Source organism: Bufo gargarizans, chromosome 7 (genome assembly GCF_014858855.1).
Source record: "Bufo gargarizans isolate SCDJY-AF-19 chromosome 7, ASM1485885v1, whole genome shotgun sequence".
NCBI lineage: Eukaryota > Metazoa > Chordata > Amphibia > Anura > Bufonidae > Bufo > Bufo gargarizans.
In genome coordinates, this window is record NC_058086.1 from 61,433,946 (window position 1) to 61,450,999 (window position 17,054).

Here is a 17,054-nt window from a genome sequence, read left to right on the forward strand (position 1 = left end):
GTGCTGTGCGACAATGGATATTTTACAGAGAATTTTACACTGAATCACTAGTTACCTGCTAAATCCTCACCGTTCTAGCACCGAACCTCAGCCAGCCTTACTTATCTTCTGCGAGGACGTGCCTGGTCACTGGTGTCAGCAATACACGGCAACCAGAGGTCGCAATAATGCCTGTACAAGCGTCAAAGACACCTGTTCAGGATGTTTTACTCTCTAAAAAAAAAAAAAAAGTCTTAGCCGCCTTAGACTTTTCCACTACATTCAGCAGCACAGGGAACGGCACAGGCAGCGCAGCAATGCTCCCAAGTCTCAATGTACGAGAAGAGCAAGGGAAGCGCTGCGCCGGCAAACCTGGAGTGAAGCTGAGGCGGAATGGAGTGCTGGACCACTGCAGGGGAGCCCGGACATCCAGCGTGACCTGCACCACAAGGTGAAAGTGCAGCAATGTATCTGTATGCGTCATGTATGTAGTGCAGTGTGTGTGGATCTACACACTTGCACCACGTACATCTCACACTGGTGTGTGATGTGCAGTATATCAAAGAGTGAGTGCACCCCTCACATGTTTGTAAATATTTTATTCTATCTTTTCATGGGACACTGAAGGCGCAGGATCTGGCTGAGGAGAGCGGACGTTAGAGAGGCGGCGATGAACTGAGGTAGGCGGATCTAATGAAAAGAAGGCTGGCGATTTCGTTTCAGAAGGCGGAGCTGGGCACCGAAAAGAGATGGCTGCAGCCGGGCACATTGCATCGTGAAACGTCCCCTTGGACACAATTGTGACGTGAGTGACAGGTTATATAAACCTGTTTTATATCATTATAGAGCCACAGGCGCATTTGATAAGGTCAATTTAGGATTCTGTGTATTAGTAGGGACCTCGCCATATGTTTAGCTTATAGGCCTAATTTCTGATGACAGAATCCCTTTAATGTCTAAACCGCTGGCAACAAAAGTGAGCACACCCCTAAGTGAAAATGACAAAATTATGCCCAATTAGCCATTTTACTTCCCCTGTGTCATGTGACTCGTTAGTGTTACAAGGTTTCAGGTGTGAATGGGGAGCAGGTGTGTTAGATTTGGTGTTATAGCCCTCACACTCTCTCATACTGGTGACTGGAAGTTCAACATGGCTCCTCATAGCAAAGAACTCTTAGGCCCCTTTCACACGAGCGAGTATTCCGCGCGGGTGCGATGCGTGAGTTGAACGCATTGCACCCGCACTGAATCCTGACCCATTCATTTCTATGGGGCTGTTCACATGAGCGGTGATTTTCACGCATCACTTATGCGTTGCGTGAAAATCGCAGCATGCTCCTCTTTGTGCGTTGCGGTGCGATAATCCACGCAACGCAGGCCCCATAGAAGTGAATGGGGTTGCGTGAAAATCGCAAGCATCCGCAAGCAAGTGCGGATGCGGTGCGATTTTCACGCATGGGTTCTAGGTGACAGTCTATTCACTATATTATTTTCCCTTAGAACATGGTTATAAGGGAAAATAATAGCATTCTGACTACAGACTGCATAGTATAATAGTGCTAGAAGGGTTAAAAAAATAAAAAAGTTAACTCACCTTATCCTCTTGTTCGCGTAGTTCGTTCCCGGTCTGTAGTTTGCTAGCTGTGGGCTTGGGCTAAAGGACCTTTGATGACGTCAGATCACATGCTCCATCACCACGGTGATGGACCATGTGATTGGAGCATGTGATCTGACGTCACCACAGGTCATTCAGCCCAAGCCCACAGCTAGCAAAGAACAGACCGGGAACGAACTACGCGAACAAGAGGATAAGGTGAGTTAACTTTTTTATTTTTTTAACCCTTCCAGCACTATTATACTATGCATTCTGTAGTCAGAATGCTATTATTTTCCCTTATAACCATGTTATAAGGGAAAATAATACAATCTTCAGAACATCAATCCCAAGCCCGAACTTCTGTGAAGAAGTTCGGGTTTGGGTACCAAACATGCGCGATTTTTCTCACGCGAGTGCAAAACGCATGACAATGTTTTGCACTCACGCGGAAAAATTGCGCATTTTCCCGCAACGCACCCGGCTCTTATCCGGGCAAAAAACATGACGCCCGTGTGAAAGAGGCCTTAGGCCCCTTTCACACGAGCGTGACGGATTAGGTCCGGATGCGTTCAGGGTGCGTTCAGTGAAACTCGCACTATTTTGCAAGCAAGTTCAGTCAGTTTTGTCTGTGATTGTATTCAGTTGTTCAGTTTTTTCCGCGCAGGTGCAATGCGTTTTGATGCGTTTTTCACGCGCGTGATAAAAAAACGGAAGGTTTACAAACAACATCTCTTAGCAACCGTCAGTGAAAAACGCATCGCACTCGCACTTGCTTGCGGATGCAATGCGTTTTTCACGCAGCTCCATTCACTTCTATGGGGCCAGGGCTGCGTGAAAAACGCAGAATATAGAACATGCTGCGATTTTCACGCAACGCAGAACTGATGCGTGAAAAACAACGCTCATGTGCACAGACCCATTGAAATGAATGGGTCAGGATTCAGTGCGGGTGCTATGCGTTCACATCACGCATTGCACCCGCGCGGAAAACTCGCTCGTGTGAAAGGGGCCTAAGGCTTGAAGCCCGTGCTGTGGTCCACAATGCACGGGCACAAACCGTGGCCCTATTCACTTGAACGGGTCCGCGATCCCTCCGTACCACAAAAAGATAGAGCATGTTCTATCTTTTTGCGGTGCAGAGGCACGGAACCCCAGGAAGCACTCCATAATGCTTCCGTAGTGTTCCGTTCGGCATCTCCGGATTTGCGGACCCACTGAAGTGAATGCACACGGAACGGTGCCTGTGTATTGCGAACCCGCAAATGCGGTCCGCACTACAGCAACGGGCAGCACACGTTCATGTGAATGAGCCCTGAAACGTATGACCGAAACATGATGTGAACCGAGCCTAACTGACAGGAACAGAGCTGAACAGACTCCTCGGCTAAAAATACTCCTCAAAAATGGTAAGAGGAGTATTTTTACTCTTCCGGAAAAAAATTAAGCGCGACCTCTGATGGCAACATAGCGCTGAGGTCAGTGTTTGGCTGCAGCGGTCATGTAGGTATACCAGTATGTTACCACTGCATCCAGGAGAACAAAGACTGGTGGAGATCTTTTATTGATTTATCATATCCGCCCATTTTTAAAGCGCACTTATCAGCAGGATCAACTCTATTAAATCAGACATGCTGCGTGGTAGAGTTGGTCCTGCTGATTAAAATCATACCTGTAAAAATCGGTGGCAGTCTTCCCAAGAATAAAAAAAATAAATAAAAAAAGACCTTCTTTATGCACGACAGCTACAGTGCATTAAAGGGTAGGGCCAATCTTCTCTGTTTTGCAGGGCTGGTCACGCCCCCTGCACCAAAACCCTCGCCTTTGGGGACCATTCAGCCACACCTCCGTCCCATGTCGCTGGAGCCGTGGAGTGAGGCATAATTACGGCTAGCCCCTCCGTTTTGCAGGGCTGGTCACCCCCCCATGAAGAAAAAATATTATTTTTCTCAGGAACGCTTGCAACTGATTTTCACAAGACAGGTATCACTGTATTCAGCAGGATCAACCCTACCGGGCAGTATGTCTGGTTTGCTTGAGTGGATCCCGCTGACGAGTGCTCTTTAAATTTGCATTGATAATAAACAACGATAGTTTCTTAAGAATATGATGTTTCTCTCAGCAGGGAAACAAAGACACGGAAATAGCACAATAGCATGTAAAGGCAGCGCATGCGCAGGGTGATAATTATAGCTATACTGCGGTGGTCTGCAGCCAGTGCTGCTCAGGGGGATTCACTGTAAACACAGTAAAGAATAAAAGGAAATCGTCTCTCTGACAGCAGGAAAATCCTAAAGATTCGGAAGGACTTCAATGCAAATGAACCGTTTCCTAAAGACATCCCTGCATTGCAGGCACCAGCAACCAGCAAGACATGAGAGCGGATTACTGAGCTACCTACTGATGACTGCCGCAGAGCGGGCACAGAGATGACAGCTCAGGGCCAGGCGTCACAGTACGCAGAGGATTCCTGCACGGTGTTATGTAAGGGAGCACAAGATGAATATAGAATCAGGTCACTGAAAAGAGATCCGCAGCAACAGGCACCAAACCCAAAATCCCTAGACAGAGGACCTGAAACCTCTCCTGACATGTCTGTGGCACCCGTCCCCCACCTTGAAAAAAAAAAATATTCTGGAGCATCTATTCTTATGGCTCTATGATGTGCCATTCCTTTATTATTCCTGAATGTATGAATCAATTGCTAGCAGTTTGCAGCACTAAGTAGATATTGTCAAACACTCCCAAGTGGTAACACCCATCTGGACCTTCGTTGCCAACTGCGATTCATTCATACCTTCTGGCAGGAATAATACAGGAATGGCACAACACAGAGTCATAAGAATAGATGCTCCAGGAATTGTTATTACACGGAGAATGCAATTAGTTACTAAGACAGGCATGTCAGGTACTCCTTCAAAGGGGTTATCCAAACCTGGAAAAGCCACCCACAATGCCCGGGCCCCTCATATAGAGAATTCCTACCTGGTCCCAGACGCCAGTGTCCTTCCGGATCCCTCCATGGGCATCGCTGCATCTCCCCGGTGTGCAGATCACAACATCCATCAACGGATGGGGGGGGGGGGGGGTGCAGCCAATAGCGGCCGTGCTGCTGACTGGCTCCCCTTGCATCACATGTAACGCAAGGGGGCGGGTCACCATCGCGGCTTGCTATTGGCTGCACCCCCAATCCGTTGATGGATGTTGTGATCTGCACACCGGGGAGATGCAGCGATCGATGCCCATGGAGGGATCTGGAAAGACACAGGCGTCGGGGACCATGTCAGTGTTGTATGAGGGGCCCGGGCATTGTGGGTGGGTTTTCCAGGTTTGGATAACCCCTTTAAGTAAGTTTTAAAACACAAGGATGATTTCAAGTGGAGCAAATAGCTACAAAAACAGCACTTCTCTTGCCCACTGAGCACAGACAGGCGGTGACTGGTATTGCAACTCAAATCATAGGTTGGGTGCCAGCAACAGATTTGTAGGTGGGCTGGGTTACTGGGAGCTGTCCAGCCCAGGACACAGCACTGCACACTCGGCAGGAATGCACCGACGTACACTCCAGGTGCAATAAAGACGTGATCATTACTTGCCCGGCAGACCCCACAGCCTCCATTCCAATTCTCCCGGACGGGATCTGTTTACCATACTGCAATGGTGACATCAAACAGACATAAATGTGACCGCTGCAGCCAATCACTGGCCTTTTTGGTGCACCGCCGAGATCAGTGAATGGATGCGGTGGACACGTGTTCTCAAAGTGATGTCACCTCTGCAGCGGGGAAAACCAAAGAGGCAGCAAAGGATCTCCCAGGTTAGAACTGATCACACGATGGATTCCCCTGTTTTCCAGTCTCCTCCGGAAACCTCTTTAAAAGTGTTTGCTGTTAAAAAATGGACATCCATCTTCACAACTAATTTTTGTACTCCAATGAACTTCTATCAAAAAGAAATAGCACTACATCCTGCTAAACGATTTCATTAAGACTATCTTGCTGTTCTGTGTCAACAGCTCTTAGGCATGCTTACATGTCTCCATGGTAACAGACTACAAATGTGTTGTCAGATCCTGCAGTCATACTCCATTTCCATCTGCTCATCCTTTCTCATAACTTACCAAACGTAGGCTTGTTACTGAGGTATAGAAGTCTGATTTAGGACCAGACTACATAGAGTTTTGTTTTTTGTCATGGCGATGTGCGGGCGATATTGTCACCTTAAAAAGTATTAAAAAACATGGCTGCTTTCTTGCCGAAACAGCAGCATACCAGTCCATGGGTTCTTTCTGGTACTGCAGCTCAGCTCCATTGAAGTGAGAGAGGCTGACCCGCAGTACTACTACTCACAACCTGTGGAGCGGTGTGGTCCTGTGCTTCTAACACTACAACCCCTTCAATAGTCGGGCCAGTCCGCAGAGATCTCAGCGATGTGTGCGTCTGCCTTGCACACTTGAACGTGAGGATGCCGGTATTTAATAGAACAGATTCACAAAGTCTTGGGGTATGTTTGGACGGCAGATTTTTCCAGAAGACATCTGCTCACAAGCTGCCTCCTACCGATTCCAATGAAGTTCGTGACTTTGTACAGCAGTAATTGCTTCTGCAGAAACTGTCATTTAAAGGCCATCTGTCAGCAGAATTGTCCCTATGACACGGGCTGACCTGTTACATGTGCGCTTGACAGCTGAAGACATCTGTGTTGGCCCCATGTGCCCGCATAGCTGAGAAAAGTGATGTTTTATTATATACAAATGAGCCTCTAGGAGCAACGGGGGCGTTACCATTACACCTAGAGTCTCTGCTCTCTCTGCAACTGCCGCCCTCTCCACTTTGTTGACAGGACCAGGTAGAGAAGACATCATCACAGCTGGCCTTGTCAAGCAAAGTGCAGTGGGCGCAGCAGTTGCAGAGAGAGCAGAGACTCTAGGTGTAATGGTAACGACCCCGTTGCTCCTAGGGGCTCATTTACATCTATTAAAACTTCATTTTTCTCAGCAATGCGGGCACACAGGAACATGGGATCAACACAGATGTCTTCAGCTGCGAAGTGCACATGTAACAGGTCAGCCAGTGTCATAGGTACAAAACTGCTGACAGATGCCCTTTAAATGGGCTTACACCGTGTTTGGATCCATGATATGACAAACTGCAAATCCAAAGCGGAAATAGCCTCGGATTCGGAGGTGGATTTTTTCTGACCATGCTCTTATACAATCACTGCAGAGACGTATCATCTATACAGTCTGCAGGGTGCCTCCCTATTTTACAGTCAGTGCAGTCTGGTGCAGGAGGCATCTAACGTTACACAGAATGAATCATTTGATCTCTCAAATATTCTTCAAACGAAAGGCCCTTAGGAAACGTGTCACCGTTTTTCAGATTACTTTCCAGGATCACATCTTGCCCCTGGGCTGTAAGAGGAGCCCATCTTTTATACACGATGGGCCCTCTGCAACAGGAGAAGATGCTCCGATCATTCAGTCCGAGGCATTGGCAATGCCACAAAGATGTTACCGCCAAACACCTCTAAATGCATGATGTATCATCACGGCACCTCCGGCACTGAGCACAGTCTGGAACATCTCCTTGTGACAACAGACCAGCTCGATATTGTACCTTAGGCCCTGTTCACACTAGCATCATAGCTTGTGCTGACTTTGAAGTGATGAGGAAACTAACAGAGTCCATCTGGTTCTGGTATCTTTCATGGTAAGAAGGTAGATTACACTATTCTCGAATCAGAAATACTGGCACCCCTAGCAGACAAATAATGCAATGAACATGGTTTGGCGCTGTATTCTCTCTATTTTGTTGCACGCACATTGGCCTTTCTGGCTACACTGATATGACCGGAGCAGTGAGGCCGACCAGGGTGCTGCTGCGCAGCGGAAAAACAGTGCTGAATCAGCTACGCGCCTCCTCCATTCTCTGGATATGCTGTCCACCCTCTGGGACCCCCACCGATCACAAAGTGACAACATATCCCAGCGCTATGCCATCACAATATAAGAGAAGTCGTGATCCTTTAGGTCCCTTTCACACGAGCGTGATTTCTGCGCGGGTGCAATGCGTGACGTGAACGCATAGCACCCGCACTGAATCCTGACCCATTCATTTCAATGGGTCTGTGTACATGAGCGTTGTTTTTCACTCATCAGTTCTGCGTTGCGTGAAAATCGCAGCATGTTCTATATTCTGCGTTTTTCACGCAGCCCTGGCCCCATAGAAGTGAATGGGGCTGCGTGAAAAACGCATTGCATCCGCAAGCAAGTGCGGGTGCGATGCGTTTTTTACTGATGGTTGCTAAGAGATGTTGTTTGTAAACATTCCGTTTTTTATCACGCGCGTGAAAAAAGCATCAAAACGACATTGCACCCGCGCGGAAAAAACTGAACAACTAAACGCAATCGCAGACAAAACTGACTGAACTTGCTTGCAAAATAGTGTGAGTTTCACTGAACGCACCCTGAACGCGTCCGACCCCAATCCGCAACGCCCGTGTGAAACCAGCCTTATACTTTCTCTTCGTTTATGATCCACTCCTGATTTTGGCTTCCAAAACTGCCCCAGGAAACCTGACCGCGTGGCCGTACCCTAAAAGTCATACAGACGGGTGTAAGAGGACCTGAGGTTCAACGACTAAGGACGTTTGTGAGAGATGAGGCCTGCGATTTGCCACACCAAGCCGCTTCCTGGGCCCCCAGACAGATGAGTAAAGTTTTTTTTTTTATGTTCAGGGGGAACAGGGTTGGCTAGACAGCCCCTTTAAATTCTCATGCCGTAAATCTCAGCAAAAGGAAGGTATGTGAATCACAAAGCCTCACACCTGGTGCGTACAGCTGCTACCCTAGACGCCCACTTTGCTCTTTACATCTAATCGGTCCAAGTGACGTTTCTATGCGTGTAGGTGGCTGATCGTCCACGGCTGTAGCGTCAAGTGAACACGTTTCATGTCATCTCTGTGCAGACATTTGCCTGTAGATATCCTTCTGCTGCTTCACTGCGATTTCCTGGGGACGGTTAAACAATGTAATAGGAAGTGGATCAAAGGCGGCCAAAACGGATCCCTCTCCATAGCTGTGCGGCCGTACGCTGCATCTTATCTTTCTGATCCGTGTGCCTTGAGACAACTTCTCTGCAGGGATTAACACCCAGACAATACATCATTTTAAGGCTTTGCTCGCATCACAATTACGACCTCTGCCTAATGTATAAATCGGGATGTATATGTTAAATGCATGCCATCCTGTCACCCATAGGGTCCCACTGTAAAAAACATAAAAACAACAAAAAACAAAAAAACCCTTGTATGGAATATTGCTGTCTACTATGCCATTCCATGGCTTTTCTGTGGTGCTTTACATACATGCTATAACATACTTCATAAACCTGACTTGGACCCAGCCTCACCCACAAGCAGATCTGTGTTTAGTAAAGCCCATAGTGTACCTTCAGACATCTTTACCAAACTACACTATAAGGGCCCATGCACCTGGCCGTATTAGGCATCTTTCACACGAGAGCGGTTATCGTCCGTATGCGATTTCTGTAGTGAACGCATACCATCCACGCCGAGTCCTGACCTATTCATTGCAACAGGTCTGTGCACATGCGCTCCATTTTTCACGCATCATCTCTGCCTTCAGGAAAAAATTTAAATAAAAGAAATCGTAGCATGTTCTATACTGTGCATTTTTCACACAGCCCAGGCCCCATAGAAGTGAATGTGGCTTCTGTGAAAAACGGAAGGCATCCATCTGGATGCAGTGCGCTTTTCACTGATGGTTGCTGGGATATGTAGATTGTTATTCTGCAGTTTTTTCCCTGAACAGATCCTTACGGCTGCCATACTGGTGCAGGACTCACCCGAAGTTCAGTATGCATGTAGGTATTGCTTCACATCTGTGTACACACAGCACCCGGCAAAGACTGATCAGCTATATACTAAAAAGCTGCCTAATCCAGCCATTACCCGGGTCGCACACCTCCAAAACTCTAAAAACTTTTTGTAAGTTACATGAAAGAAAAGAGTATGCAAAGGAGCTCTTAACAAGCTCTGCCAGCAGATGTAAGGCAGCTATTCTACAAGTCAACGGTCAACCCTTAAAACAGGCCTTGAGACATGACTTGGGATAATAACTAAGCCAGCACCTCATCTGCAGACAGCTGTTTCAGGGTTATTGCCCCTCATCAGTGCAGAGCAGAGATTACTGGCTTAATTGGGTGAAAGGACTTAAGCCTCATGCAGACGTCCGTGGAACACGGTCCGTAAAATACCGGACTGGCATTGCAGAAGATGCATGGCATCATAGCAACTAATGACACCGTGCGCTCCTGCAATGCCAGTCCGGTATCTCACGGACCGTGTTCCACGGACGTCTGCATGAGACGTAAGTCAGGATTTGGAGGGTGCTATATCAGAGGCAGAGCTTGTTAAGAGATCATTTGCATCCCTTCTTCCCAGAATTCCAGGAGGAGCATGTAAGGTCTATAAGAATCCTCATGCCAATTAGGGCGCTCTCCATAAGGAGATATAGTACCCCCCAAAGGAAAAAAAAAAAAAGAGAAAGGGGAAGGATCAGCCACTGGAGTGGTGGTTCAGGTCTCCAGATGGCCATTGTGACAGTGAAACATCAGGCCGCCTGTGGCCAATCAAAAGTGTCCCATACACGTACCGATAACGACAACCGGAAGAGGCGATCAGCACCAAGTTACATGGCAGGGCGATCTGCTGTCAGAAATGTCTGTAGATCATTTGCAAAAAGCCATGTGCATGCTGCAGAAATAACCACAGTAGGATAATACCCCCCATAAATACATGCTAGGTGTGAACTTTAACCTAGGTAACTGTATGCCCCACCTAAGTCACTTTTCAGGCTATTTTCCACCATCACTTAGAGAGAAAAACCCATTACAGAAAGGCTTCCTATGACCACAGCGGCACAGTCATATACTCATACATCAACAAGACGTCAGGAAGCCAACAGTAACTATCCCATTGCGGCTGCATTAGTATAATGGACGTGTATTACCAAAGGATTAAAGGGGTTTCTCACAATGGACATTTATCACCTATCCACAGGCAGACAGCGCTCGGCTACCACCATCAGCCATAGGGGCAATGAATGGACTGCACTGTGCACCGGAAGAATTAGGGTGCTCTAACCCCTGGGAACACGTCCTTTAACAAGATAATACCGCCCTAAGAGCCATAGCGGATCACAAACCCATGGTGCCAATGATGTGGATATTACATGGAACGGTCTGGAAAAGGGATGTCAAACTCATGGCCCTCCAGCTGTTGCAAAACTATAACCCCCAGCATGCCCTGATAGCTGTAGAGTCGACTATTTGGGCATGATGGAAGTTGTAGAGGGAAGACTACTCTGATATATATCGGTCAACAAGTAAAAGAGTTTAGGGTCCAGTCTGATTGGAGAAAACCAACTTTCTACTACATTTAAGAAGACAAATCGAAATTCGTGCAAAGTGAAAACGGCGCAGTTGCCCACGGGAAACAATAATGCCGCTGCTTTAATTTTCCATGAGGAGGAGGTGACGGACGGGCAGCAGAGGACAACTACTCCACCATCACTTTGCACCAGCTTTGATACACCTACCTTATTGCCTTGGCCAGTCTGCTACTTATAAGGACAAAGGAGGAGAAAGGAAATATTAGGAATGCTTCTCTTCTCCTCTGTACTAGGATCTGTTCCTGCTTTTGGGTGGGAAGGTGAAGCTCAGCCATAGACAATGTGGCATCGTAGTCACCCCAAAAAGCAATACTCCAATAAGAACAAAGCAGAGGAAGCTAGATATTGTGTAGGAAACGTTCCTCTGCTTTGTCCTGCTGGCGGATACCGTATTCTTAGCATGAAACAGATCCCAGGCCATCTGAATGCAATCCAGTGCTGCGATGCATCCCCCCCCCCTATGTGGGGGCTCACATACACAACAGTATCACAGGGGACGCAAATCCTGCTCCCAATAGGGCCAAGAGCATCATCATATGAAATACAGTGCTGAGGTTATTATTATATGTGATGTCCTCAGAGAAAAGATCAGCGCACACTCCACTGCAAGCAGTACAGGAGAGATTGTGCTGCCCGGATACCAAATTTCGGATCCGCACTTCCGTTCCCAAAAAAAAAAAAAGAACATGTCCTATTCTTGTCCGCAATTGCGGACAAGATTAGACATTCTCTATTAAGTGCCGGCGATGTGCGGTCCGCATATTGCCGATGTCCATGTTTTGCGGAACCGCAAAACACACACGGATGTGTGAATGGACCCTTATCCAGTATTCAAGCCTGGACTACTATATGGCAACATATTCCACACTGTATTACTATATGGCAATGTATTCCATACTGGGTGACAACGGGCTGTAATGGAAGCAGTTACTGGTTGAATATTCTTGAATAGGGATGAGCGAATTTCATATTTTGAAGTTGGTGTGCGAGTTCGTGTTGTGGCATTTACTTAATTGCGTTATGGATTCCGTTACCAGGGACCATAACGCAACTCCATGACGGAATGCCTTTAGAGGCCTTCCGTTATTCATTCCGTCATAATAGAAGTCTATGGCCTGCATAACGGATCCGCCCAGTTTAAGTTATGATGGAGTCCTCTACTGTATAATGGAAACCGGACGGATCTGTTATGCAGGCCATAGACTTCTATTACAACGGAATGCCTCTAAAGGCATTCTGTCATGGAATTGCGTTATGGTTTGTGGTAATGGAATCCATAACGCAATTCACATTATACCACAACACGAACCCGCACACAAAGTTCAAAATAGGATATTCGCTCATCCCTAGTTATGACCACCCTGCAATCCAGCAGCGGTGGTCGTGCTTGCACACTATAGGAAAAAGCACTGGCCTATGTGCAGTGCCACGAACCCGGCCACCAGAGAGCCCAGTGCTTTTTCCAATAGTGTGCAAGTACGACCACCGCTGCTGGATTGCAGGGTGGTCATAACCATGGAAACGAGCAGTGTATAATGTGATGGAAAAATGAATCAAGCCAACAAAGGAAGCAATTATGGATAATAACAATAGATTAGGAAGAGGTCTTGGACGCCCACACTCCCTTGATTCTGAGCATTGGTCTAGATGGTATTCAGCCATCCTTCCGATGATTAGTGTCACATACACTCACGGCTACTCTCAAGGTAATAGCGAGACATTGGAAACAACCTGTCACCTCTAACATATCGGAGGTTACCCAAATGGTAAACTTACATATGGCTGATGTAGCTCTCTAGCACACACTCCTCTCCGCTGCCGACCGCCTTACTATAAAAGAATATTTACGGGCCCACCAGCCCTGGTGCAGGCCCTCTTATAGTTCTCTCTGGCTGCTGGCTATGAAAATTCTCTCTTATAATTGTATATGCAAAGTATTCCGGTCTCATGTCTTAGGCTACTTTCACACTAGCGTTTTAGTTTTCCGGTATTGAGATCCGTCATAGGGGCTCCGTACCGGGAAAAAACGCTTCAGTTTTGTCCCCACAAAACTGAACTGAACAGAACGGAGTGCTCCAAAATGCGTTCCATTCCGTTTAGTTGCGTTCCCAGACCGGAGAGCAAACCGCAACATGCTGCTGTTTGCTTACTGTCCTGGGATACGGAGCAAGACAGATCCAGCATGACCCCCAATGCAAGTCAATGGGGACGGATCCGTTTTCTCTGACACAATTTGCCACAATAGAAAACGGATCCTTCGCAATTGACTTTCAGTGGACTTCATGACGGCTCCATCTTGGCTACGTTAAAGATAATACAACCGGATCCGTTGATAACGGATGCAGACGGTTGTATTATCAGTAACGGAAGCGTTTTTGCTTAACCCTGCCGAATCCAGCAAAAAACGCTAATGTGAAAATAGCCTTATACTGTATATGTGATAATACCATGTATCATGTTTTCCTCTATTGCTATTTTGGTGAAAGGAAGAAACATCCTTCGGCACAACACTATTCACCTGAAGAAGGGGCAGTGGTCCCCGAAACGCGTAGTGATTCTGCAATAAACATTTTAAGATTCTTCATTTGCACCTGGTTGGTTCTTTGCGCCGAGGGACGTTCCATCCTTTCACCGTGTACTAATTCTCCGTGAGGGCCCAGGCACGCTCCTCTGAGGAGCATCCGTGGCTGCACACCAACCTCTTTCTTGGGGATTGATTTTATTCCCTACACGCCGACAGTAGCGTTGTGCCTATTGCTTGCACAACCTTTCAAGGTGAGCCTCCAATTTGGAGTTTATTTTACTATTCCCCATACGCTTTTGGTGAGCTTTCTTTTTATTTATCCAGTAAACAAACACCTGAGAATCTATTGTTATTTTTATCTTCCTTTTTTTCCCCCGTTTACCGTGTACTTCTCAACATGTATAATATGCTTAAACATCAATATAAAGACAATGTTAAAAAAAAAAAAACAACAACAATATATTAGTAAGTGCCTTGTATTAACTTCCTCTGTATAATAAATACTATTTGCTAAAGGGAGACATCCCTTTAAATCTGTGAAAAGGTGGTCAGAGATGTTTCTGTGATGATGCCCGCGACGGATCCGTGGTGGTCCACGTGTCCGTTTTTTGCTGCCTGTGTGTCATCCGTTTTTCACGGACATTACACAGTTGAAAAATAATTTTCAAAGCATCTCTTCCAAATGATCAATGAAACACAGATGGCATCCATGGTTTTCACGGACCCATAGACTATAATGGACGTGACGGACAAACAAGAGCAGGGCTGGCCAACCTGTGGCTCTCCAACTGTTGTAAAACTACAACTCCCACCATGCTTTGCTGTAGGCGGATACCTGTAGGCAGTCTGGGCATGCTGGGAGCTGTAGTTTTGCAACAGCTGGAGAGCCTCAGGTTGGCCATCCCTGAACTAGAGCATGCTTCCATGCTAAAAACACGGGCCGTGGTAAAAACCCTGATGTGAGAATGAGGCTTTATGGGGGTTCCCTGTCTATGTAAGGGTGACTCTCCCTTTATGAAACATGGCTATGTATTACATGGTCACCCCAATGTTAGACAGAACCCCTGCGATACCAGCTGATCACAGTCTCCTGGAAAGGATATCTCCATCTCAGACACTGATGACATATGGCTAGGATACGCCATTAACGTCACATAGTAGTAGGTCCCAGAGGTGAGACCCGCACCTATCTCCAGAATGGGCCCCCCAAATTGGAAGAAGAGTGCATAACGCAAACATGGTCGCCCTCAATCCCCTGCTATGGGAGTTCTGAAAATAGCCGAGAGCTGGCAGTCCCATAGCGATGAATGGAGAAGTGGCCGTGCATGAGCGGTGCGTTCTCCTTCACATCGGGGGTCCTACTCTGGAGATCCCAGAGGTGGGACACACACTTATCTCACACTGATGACATCTCTTAGCAATATGCCATCAATGTCTGAAATAGGTCTAACCCTTTAAAGGGGTATTCCCATCTGAGACAATGGGGGCATATTGCTAGGATATGCCCCCATTGTCTGACAGGTGCGGGTCCCACCGCTGGGACCCGCACTTAGGCTCCATTCACGCAAATTGCGGAACGGGTGCAGACCCATTCATTCTCTATGGGGACGGAATGGATGCAGAGAGCACACTATGTGCTCTCCGCATCCGCATTTCCGGAGCACGCCGACGATCTTCTGGTCTGCAGCTCCCGAAAAAATATAGAACATGTTCTGTTCTTGTCCGCAATTGTGGACAAGAATAGGCATTTCTATGGGGGTGCCAGCCGGGCGTACTGTGGATCCGCAATGCACTACGGATGTGTGAATGGACCCTTACAACGAGAACTGAGCGGGAAGAGCTGTGCCTGGAGGAACGCGGATTTCCCAGGGTCCGTCCATCACCAAGCGCTGTGGCCCCTGCTCCCATTCATTTCTATGGGGAAGATGGAAATAGCTGAGCCAGCGCTCGGCTATTTTCGGCGACCCCATAGAAATGAAAGGAGGGCGGCTGCGCATGCACAGTGCGTGCTCCGTTCATTTTCCTGCTCTGTTCTCATTGTAGGTGCGGGTCCTAGAGGTATGCCCCCATTGTCCGAGATGGGAATACCCCTTTAAAGAAACCCTGTGACATGTCTTCACTGCAAACCGCTAGCAGTACATTCAGAACTTCAAGTAGGAATAATAAAGGAACGGCACATCATAAAGCCATAAGCATAGATGCGCTAGAATTGTTATCACAGGGGGAGGAGGGGGGTGCAAGTAGGTACTGACAGACATGTCAGAAGAGGTGACAGGTCCTAATCAGACGACCCTTTTAATTGGCACACGCCAGCAATCCGTTTCATCGTACCGCGGCGCACAGAAAATTCTCCCAGATAGCGGTCAGGGCCCATAGACATACGATGGTCTACAGACACTGATCTGATGTGCGTGGTCTGCGCCTATGGATGCCACTTGGTGACACGACTGGCACCACAATTTAGTAAAGGCCGCCGCTGATCTGACAGACGACAATCCAAGGGAAGCAAAGAATTGTAACAGATGAACCTGGAGACCCATGAGGGAAAAATCTGTGCAATCTGATTGTATATAATGTAGGTGTATGGAGAGCAGAGCATCATGTATGCACAGTGCAGTATATGCAGGCATAGTATAGGACAGCCATTACCGTGCTGAGCAAAGATGTTAAAGCCGGGCTCAGGGTTGTTCCTCCCGGTAGTCTCCCTCCTCCGGCCCCCGGCTCCCGTTCCCACAGCCCCGGGGTGGCTGCCCAGCCTTGTTCCGGAGCTCCTGCTTCCTCTGTGTGGTGGCGGTCCACTAGGTGCCTCACCTCCGACACGGCCTACTTGCTGGCCCATCCCCGGCCTCTCGTTAAGCTGCTCGTCCGCCGCTGCAGCCGCCGGGATGGCCCGAGGTAAGCCGGTCACATCCCTTCCGCAGCCGGTGGGTTTAACAATGTTTCAGTCTCCCCCGCACACACAGCGCCCTCCACGGAGCTTCTCCGCCCTCTCCCGCGCACCTTTCCACGGCAAAGGCCAGGCTGCGGCTTCTACACCCCCCGAATTCACGGGTTCTGGCTCCGCGCCTCCGCCGCAGCCCAGGCCGCCGCCATGTTAACCAGCGAGAAGCGACAGCGCTGTCCTAGATCGGCCCAGCGACACCAACGAGAGGAATCAAGAGCGCCCCCTGTGGCAGGAGCAGCGCCGCGCTGGACCAAGCCGGAGATGTGAGGTGTTCTCCCCGCAGTCCTCTGCACGTTACCGGAGCTGTGTGGAATACAGGCCTGTTCACACGGAGACGTGAGGGGAAAACGGGTGCAAAACGTTTACAACGAATATCTGCAGGATAGGACGAGGGTCCAACGCGGGCGCTAGAATAACGTTTGATAATCCGGCAATCCAGCAGATTTCTGGTCATATTTGGAGGATATTTTTTATATTGCGGTTCTTTGCACCAGATTATGGTTGGTCCCTACAGGGGGTTCTTACAGACATACATTTA

The 17,054-nt window shown here is 47.9% G+C and overlaps 1 protein-coding gene across 2 annotated transcripts in view; it reads right to left on the bottom strand.

Moving 5' to 3' along the window:
- Nucleotides 1-16,686, bottom strand: part of ABL2 (ABL proto-oncogene 2, non-receptor tyrosine kinase) — a 45,146-nt gene extending 28,460 nt beyond the window's left edge. For both annotated transcript variants that reach the window (XM_044301183.1, XM_044301185.1), the window contains exon 1: nt 16,222-16,686. In XM_044301183.1, coding sequence (XP_044157118.1) covers nt 16,222-16,411 — 190 coding nt within the window. In that variant the 5' untranslated portion in view covers nt 16,412-16,686. The remainder of the gene's footprint in view (nt 1-16,221) is intronic.
- Nucleotides 16,687-17,054: the final 368 nt, after the last annotated feature.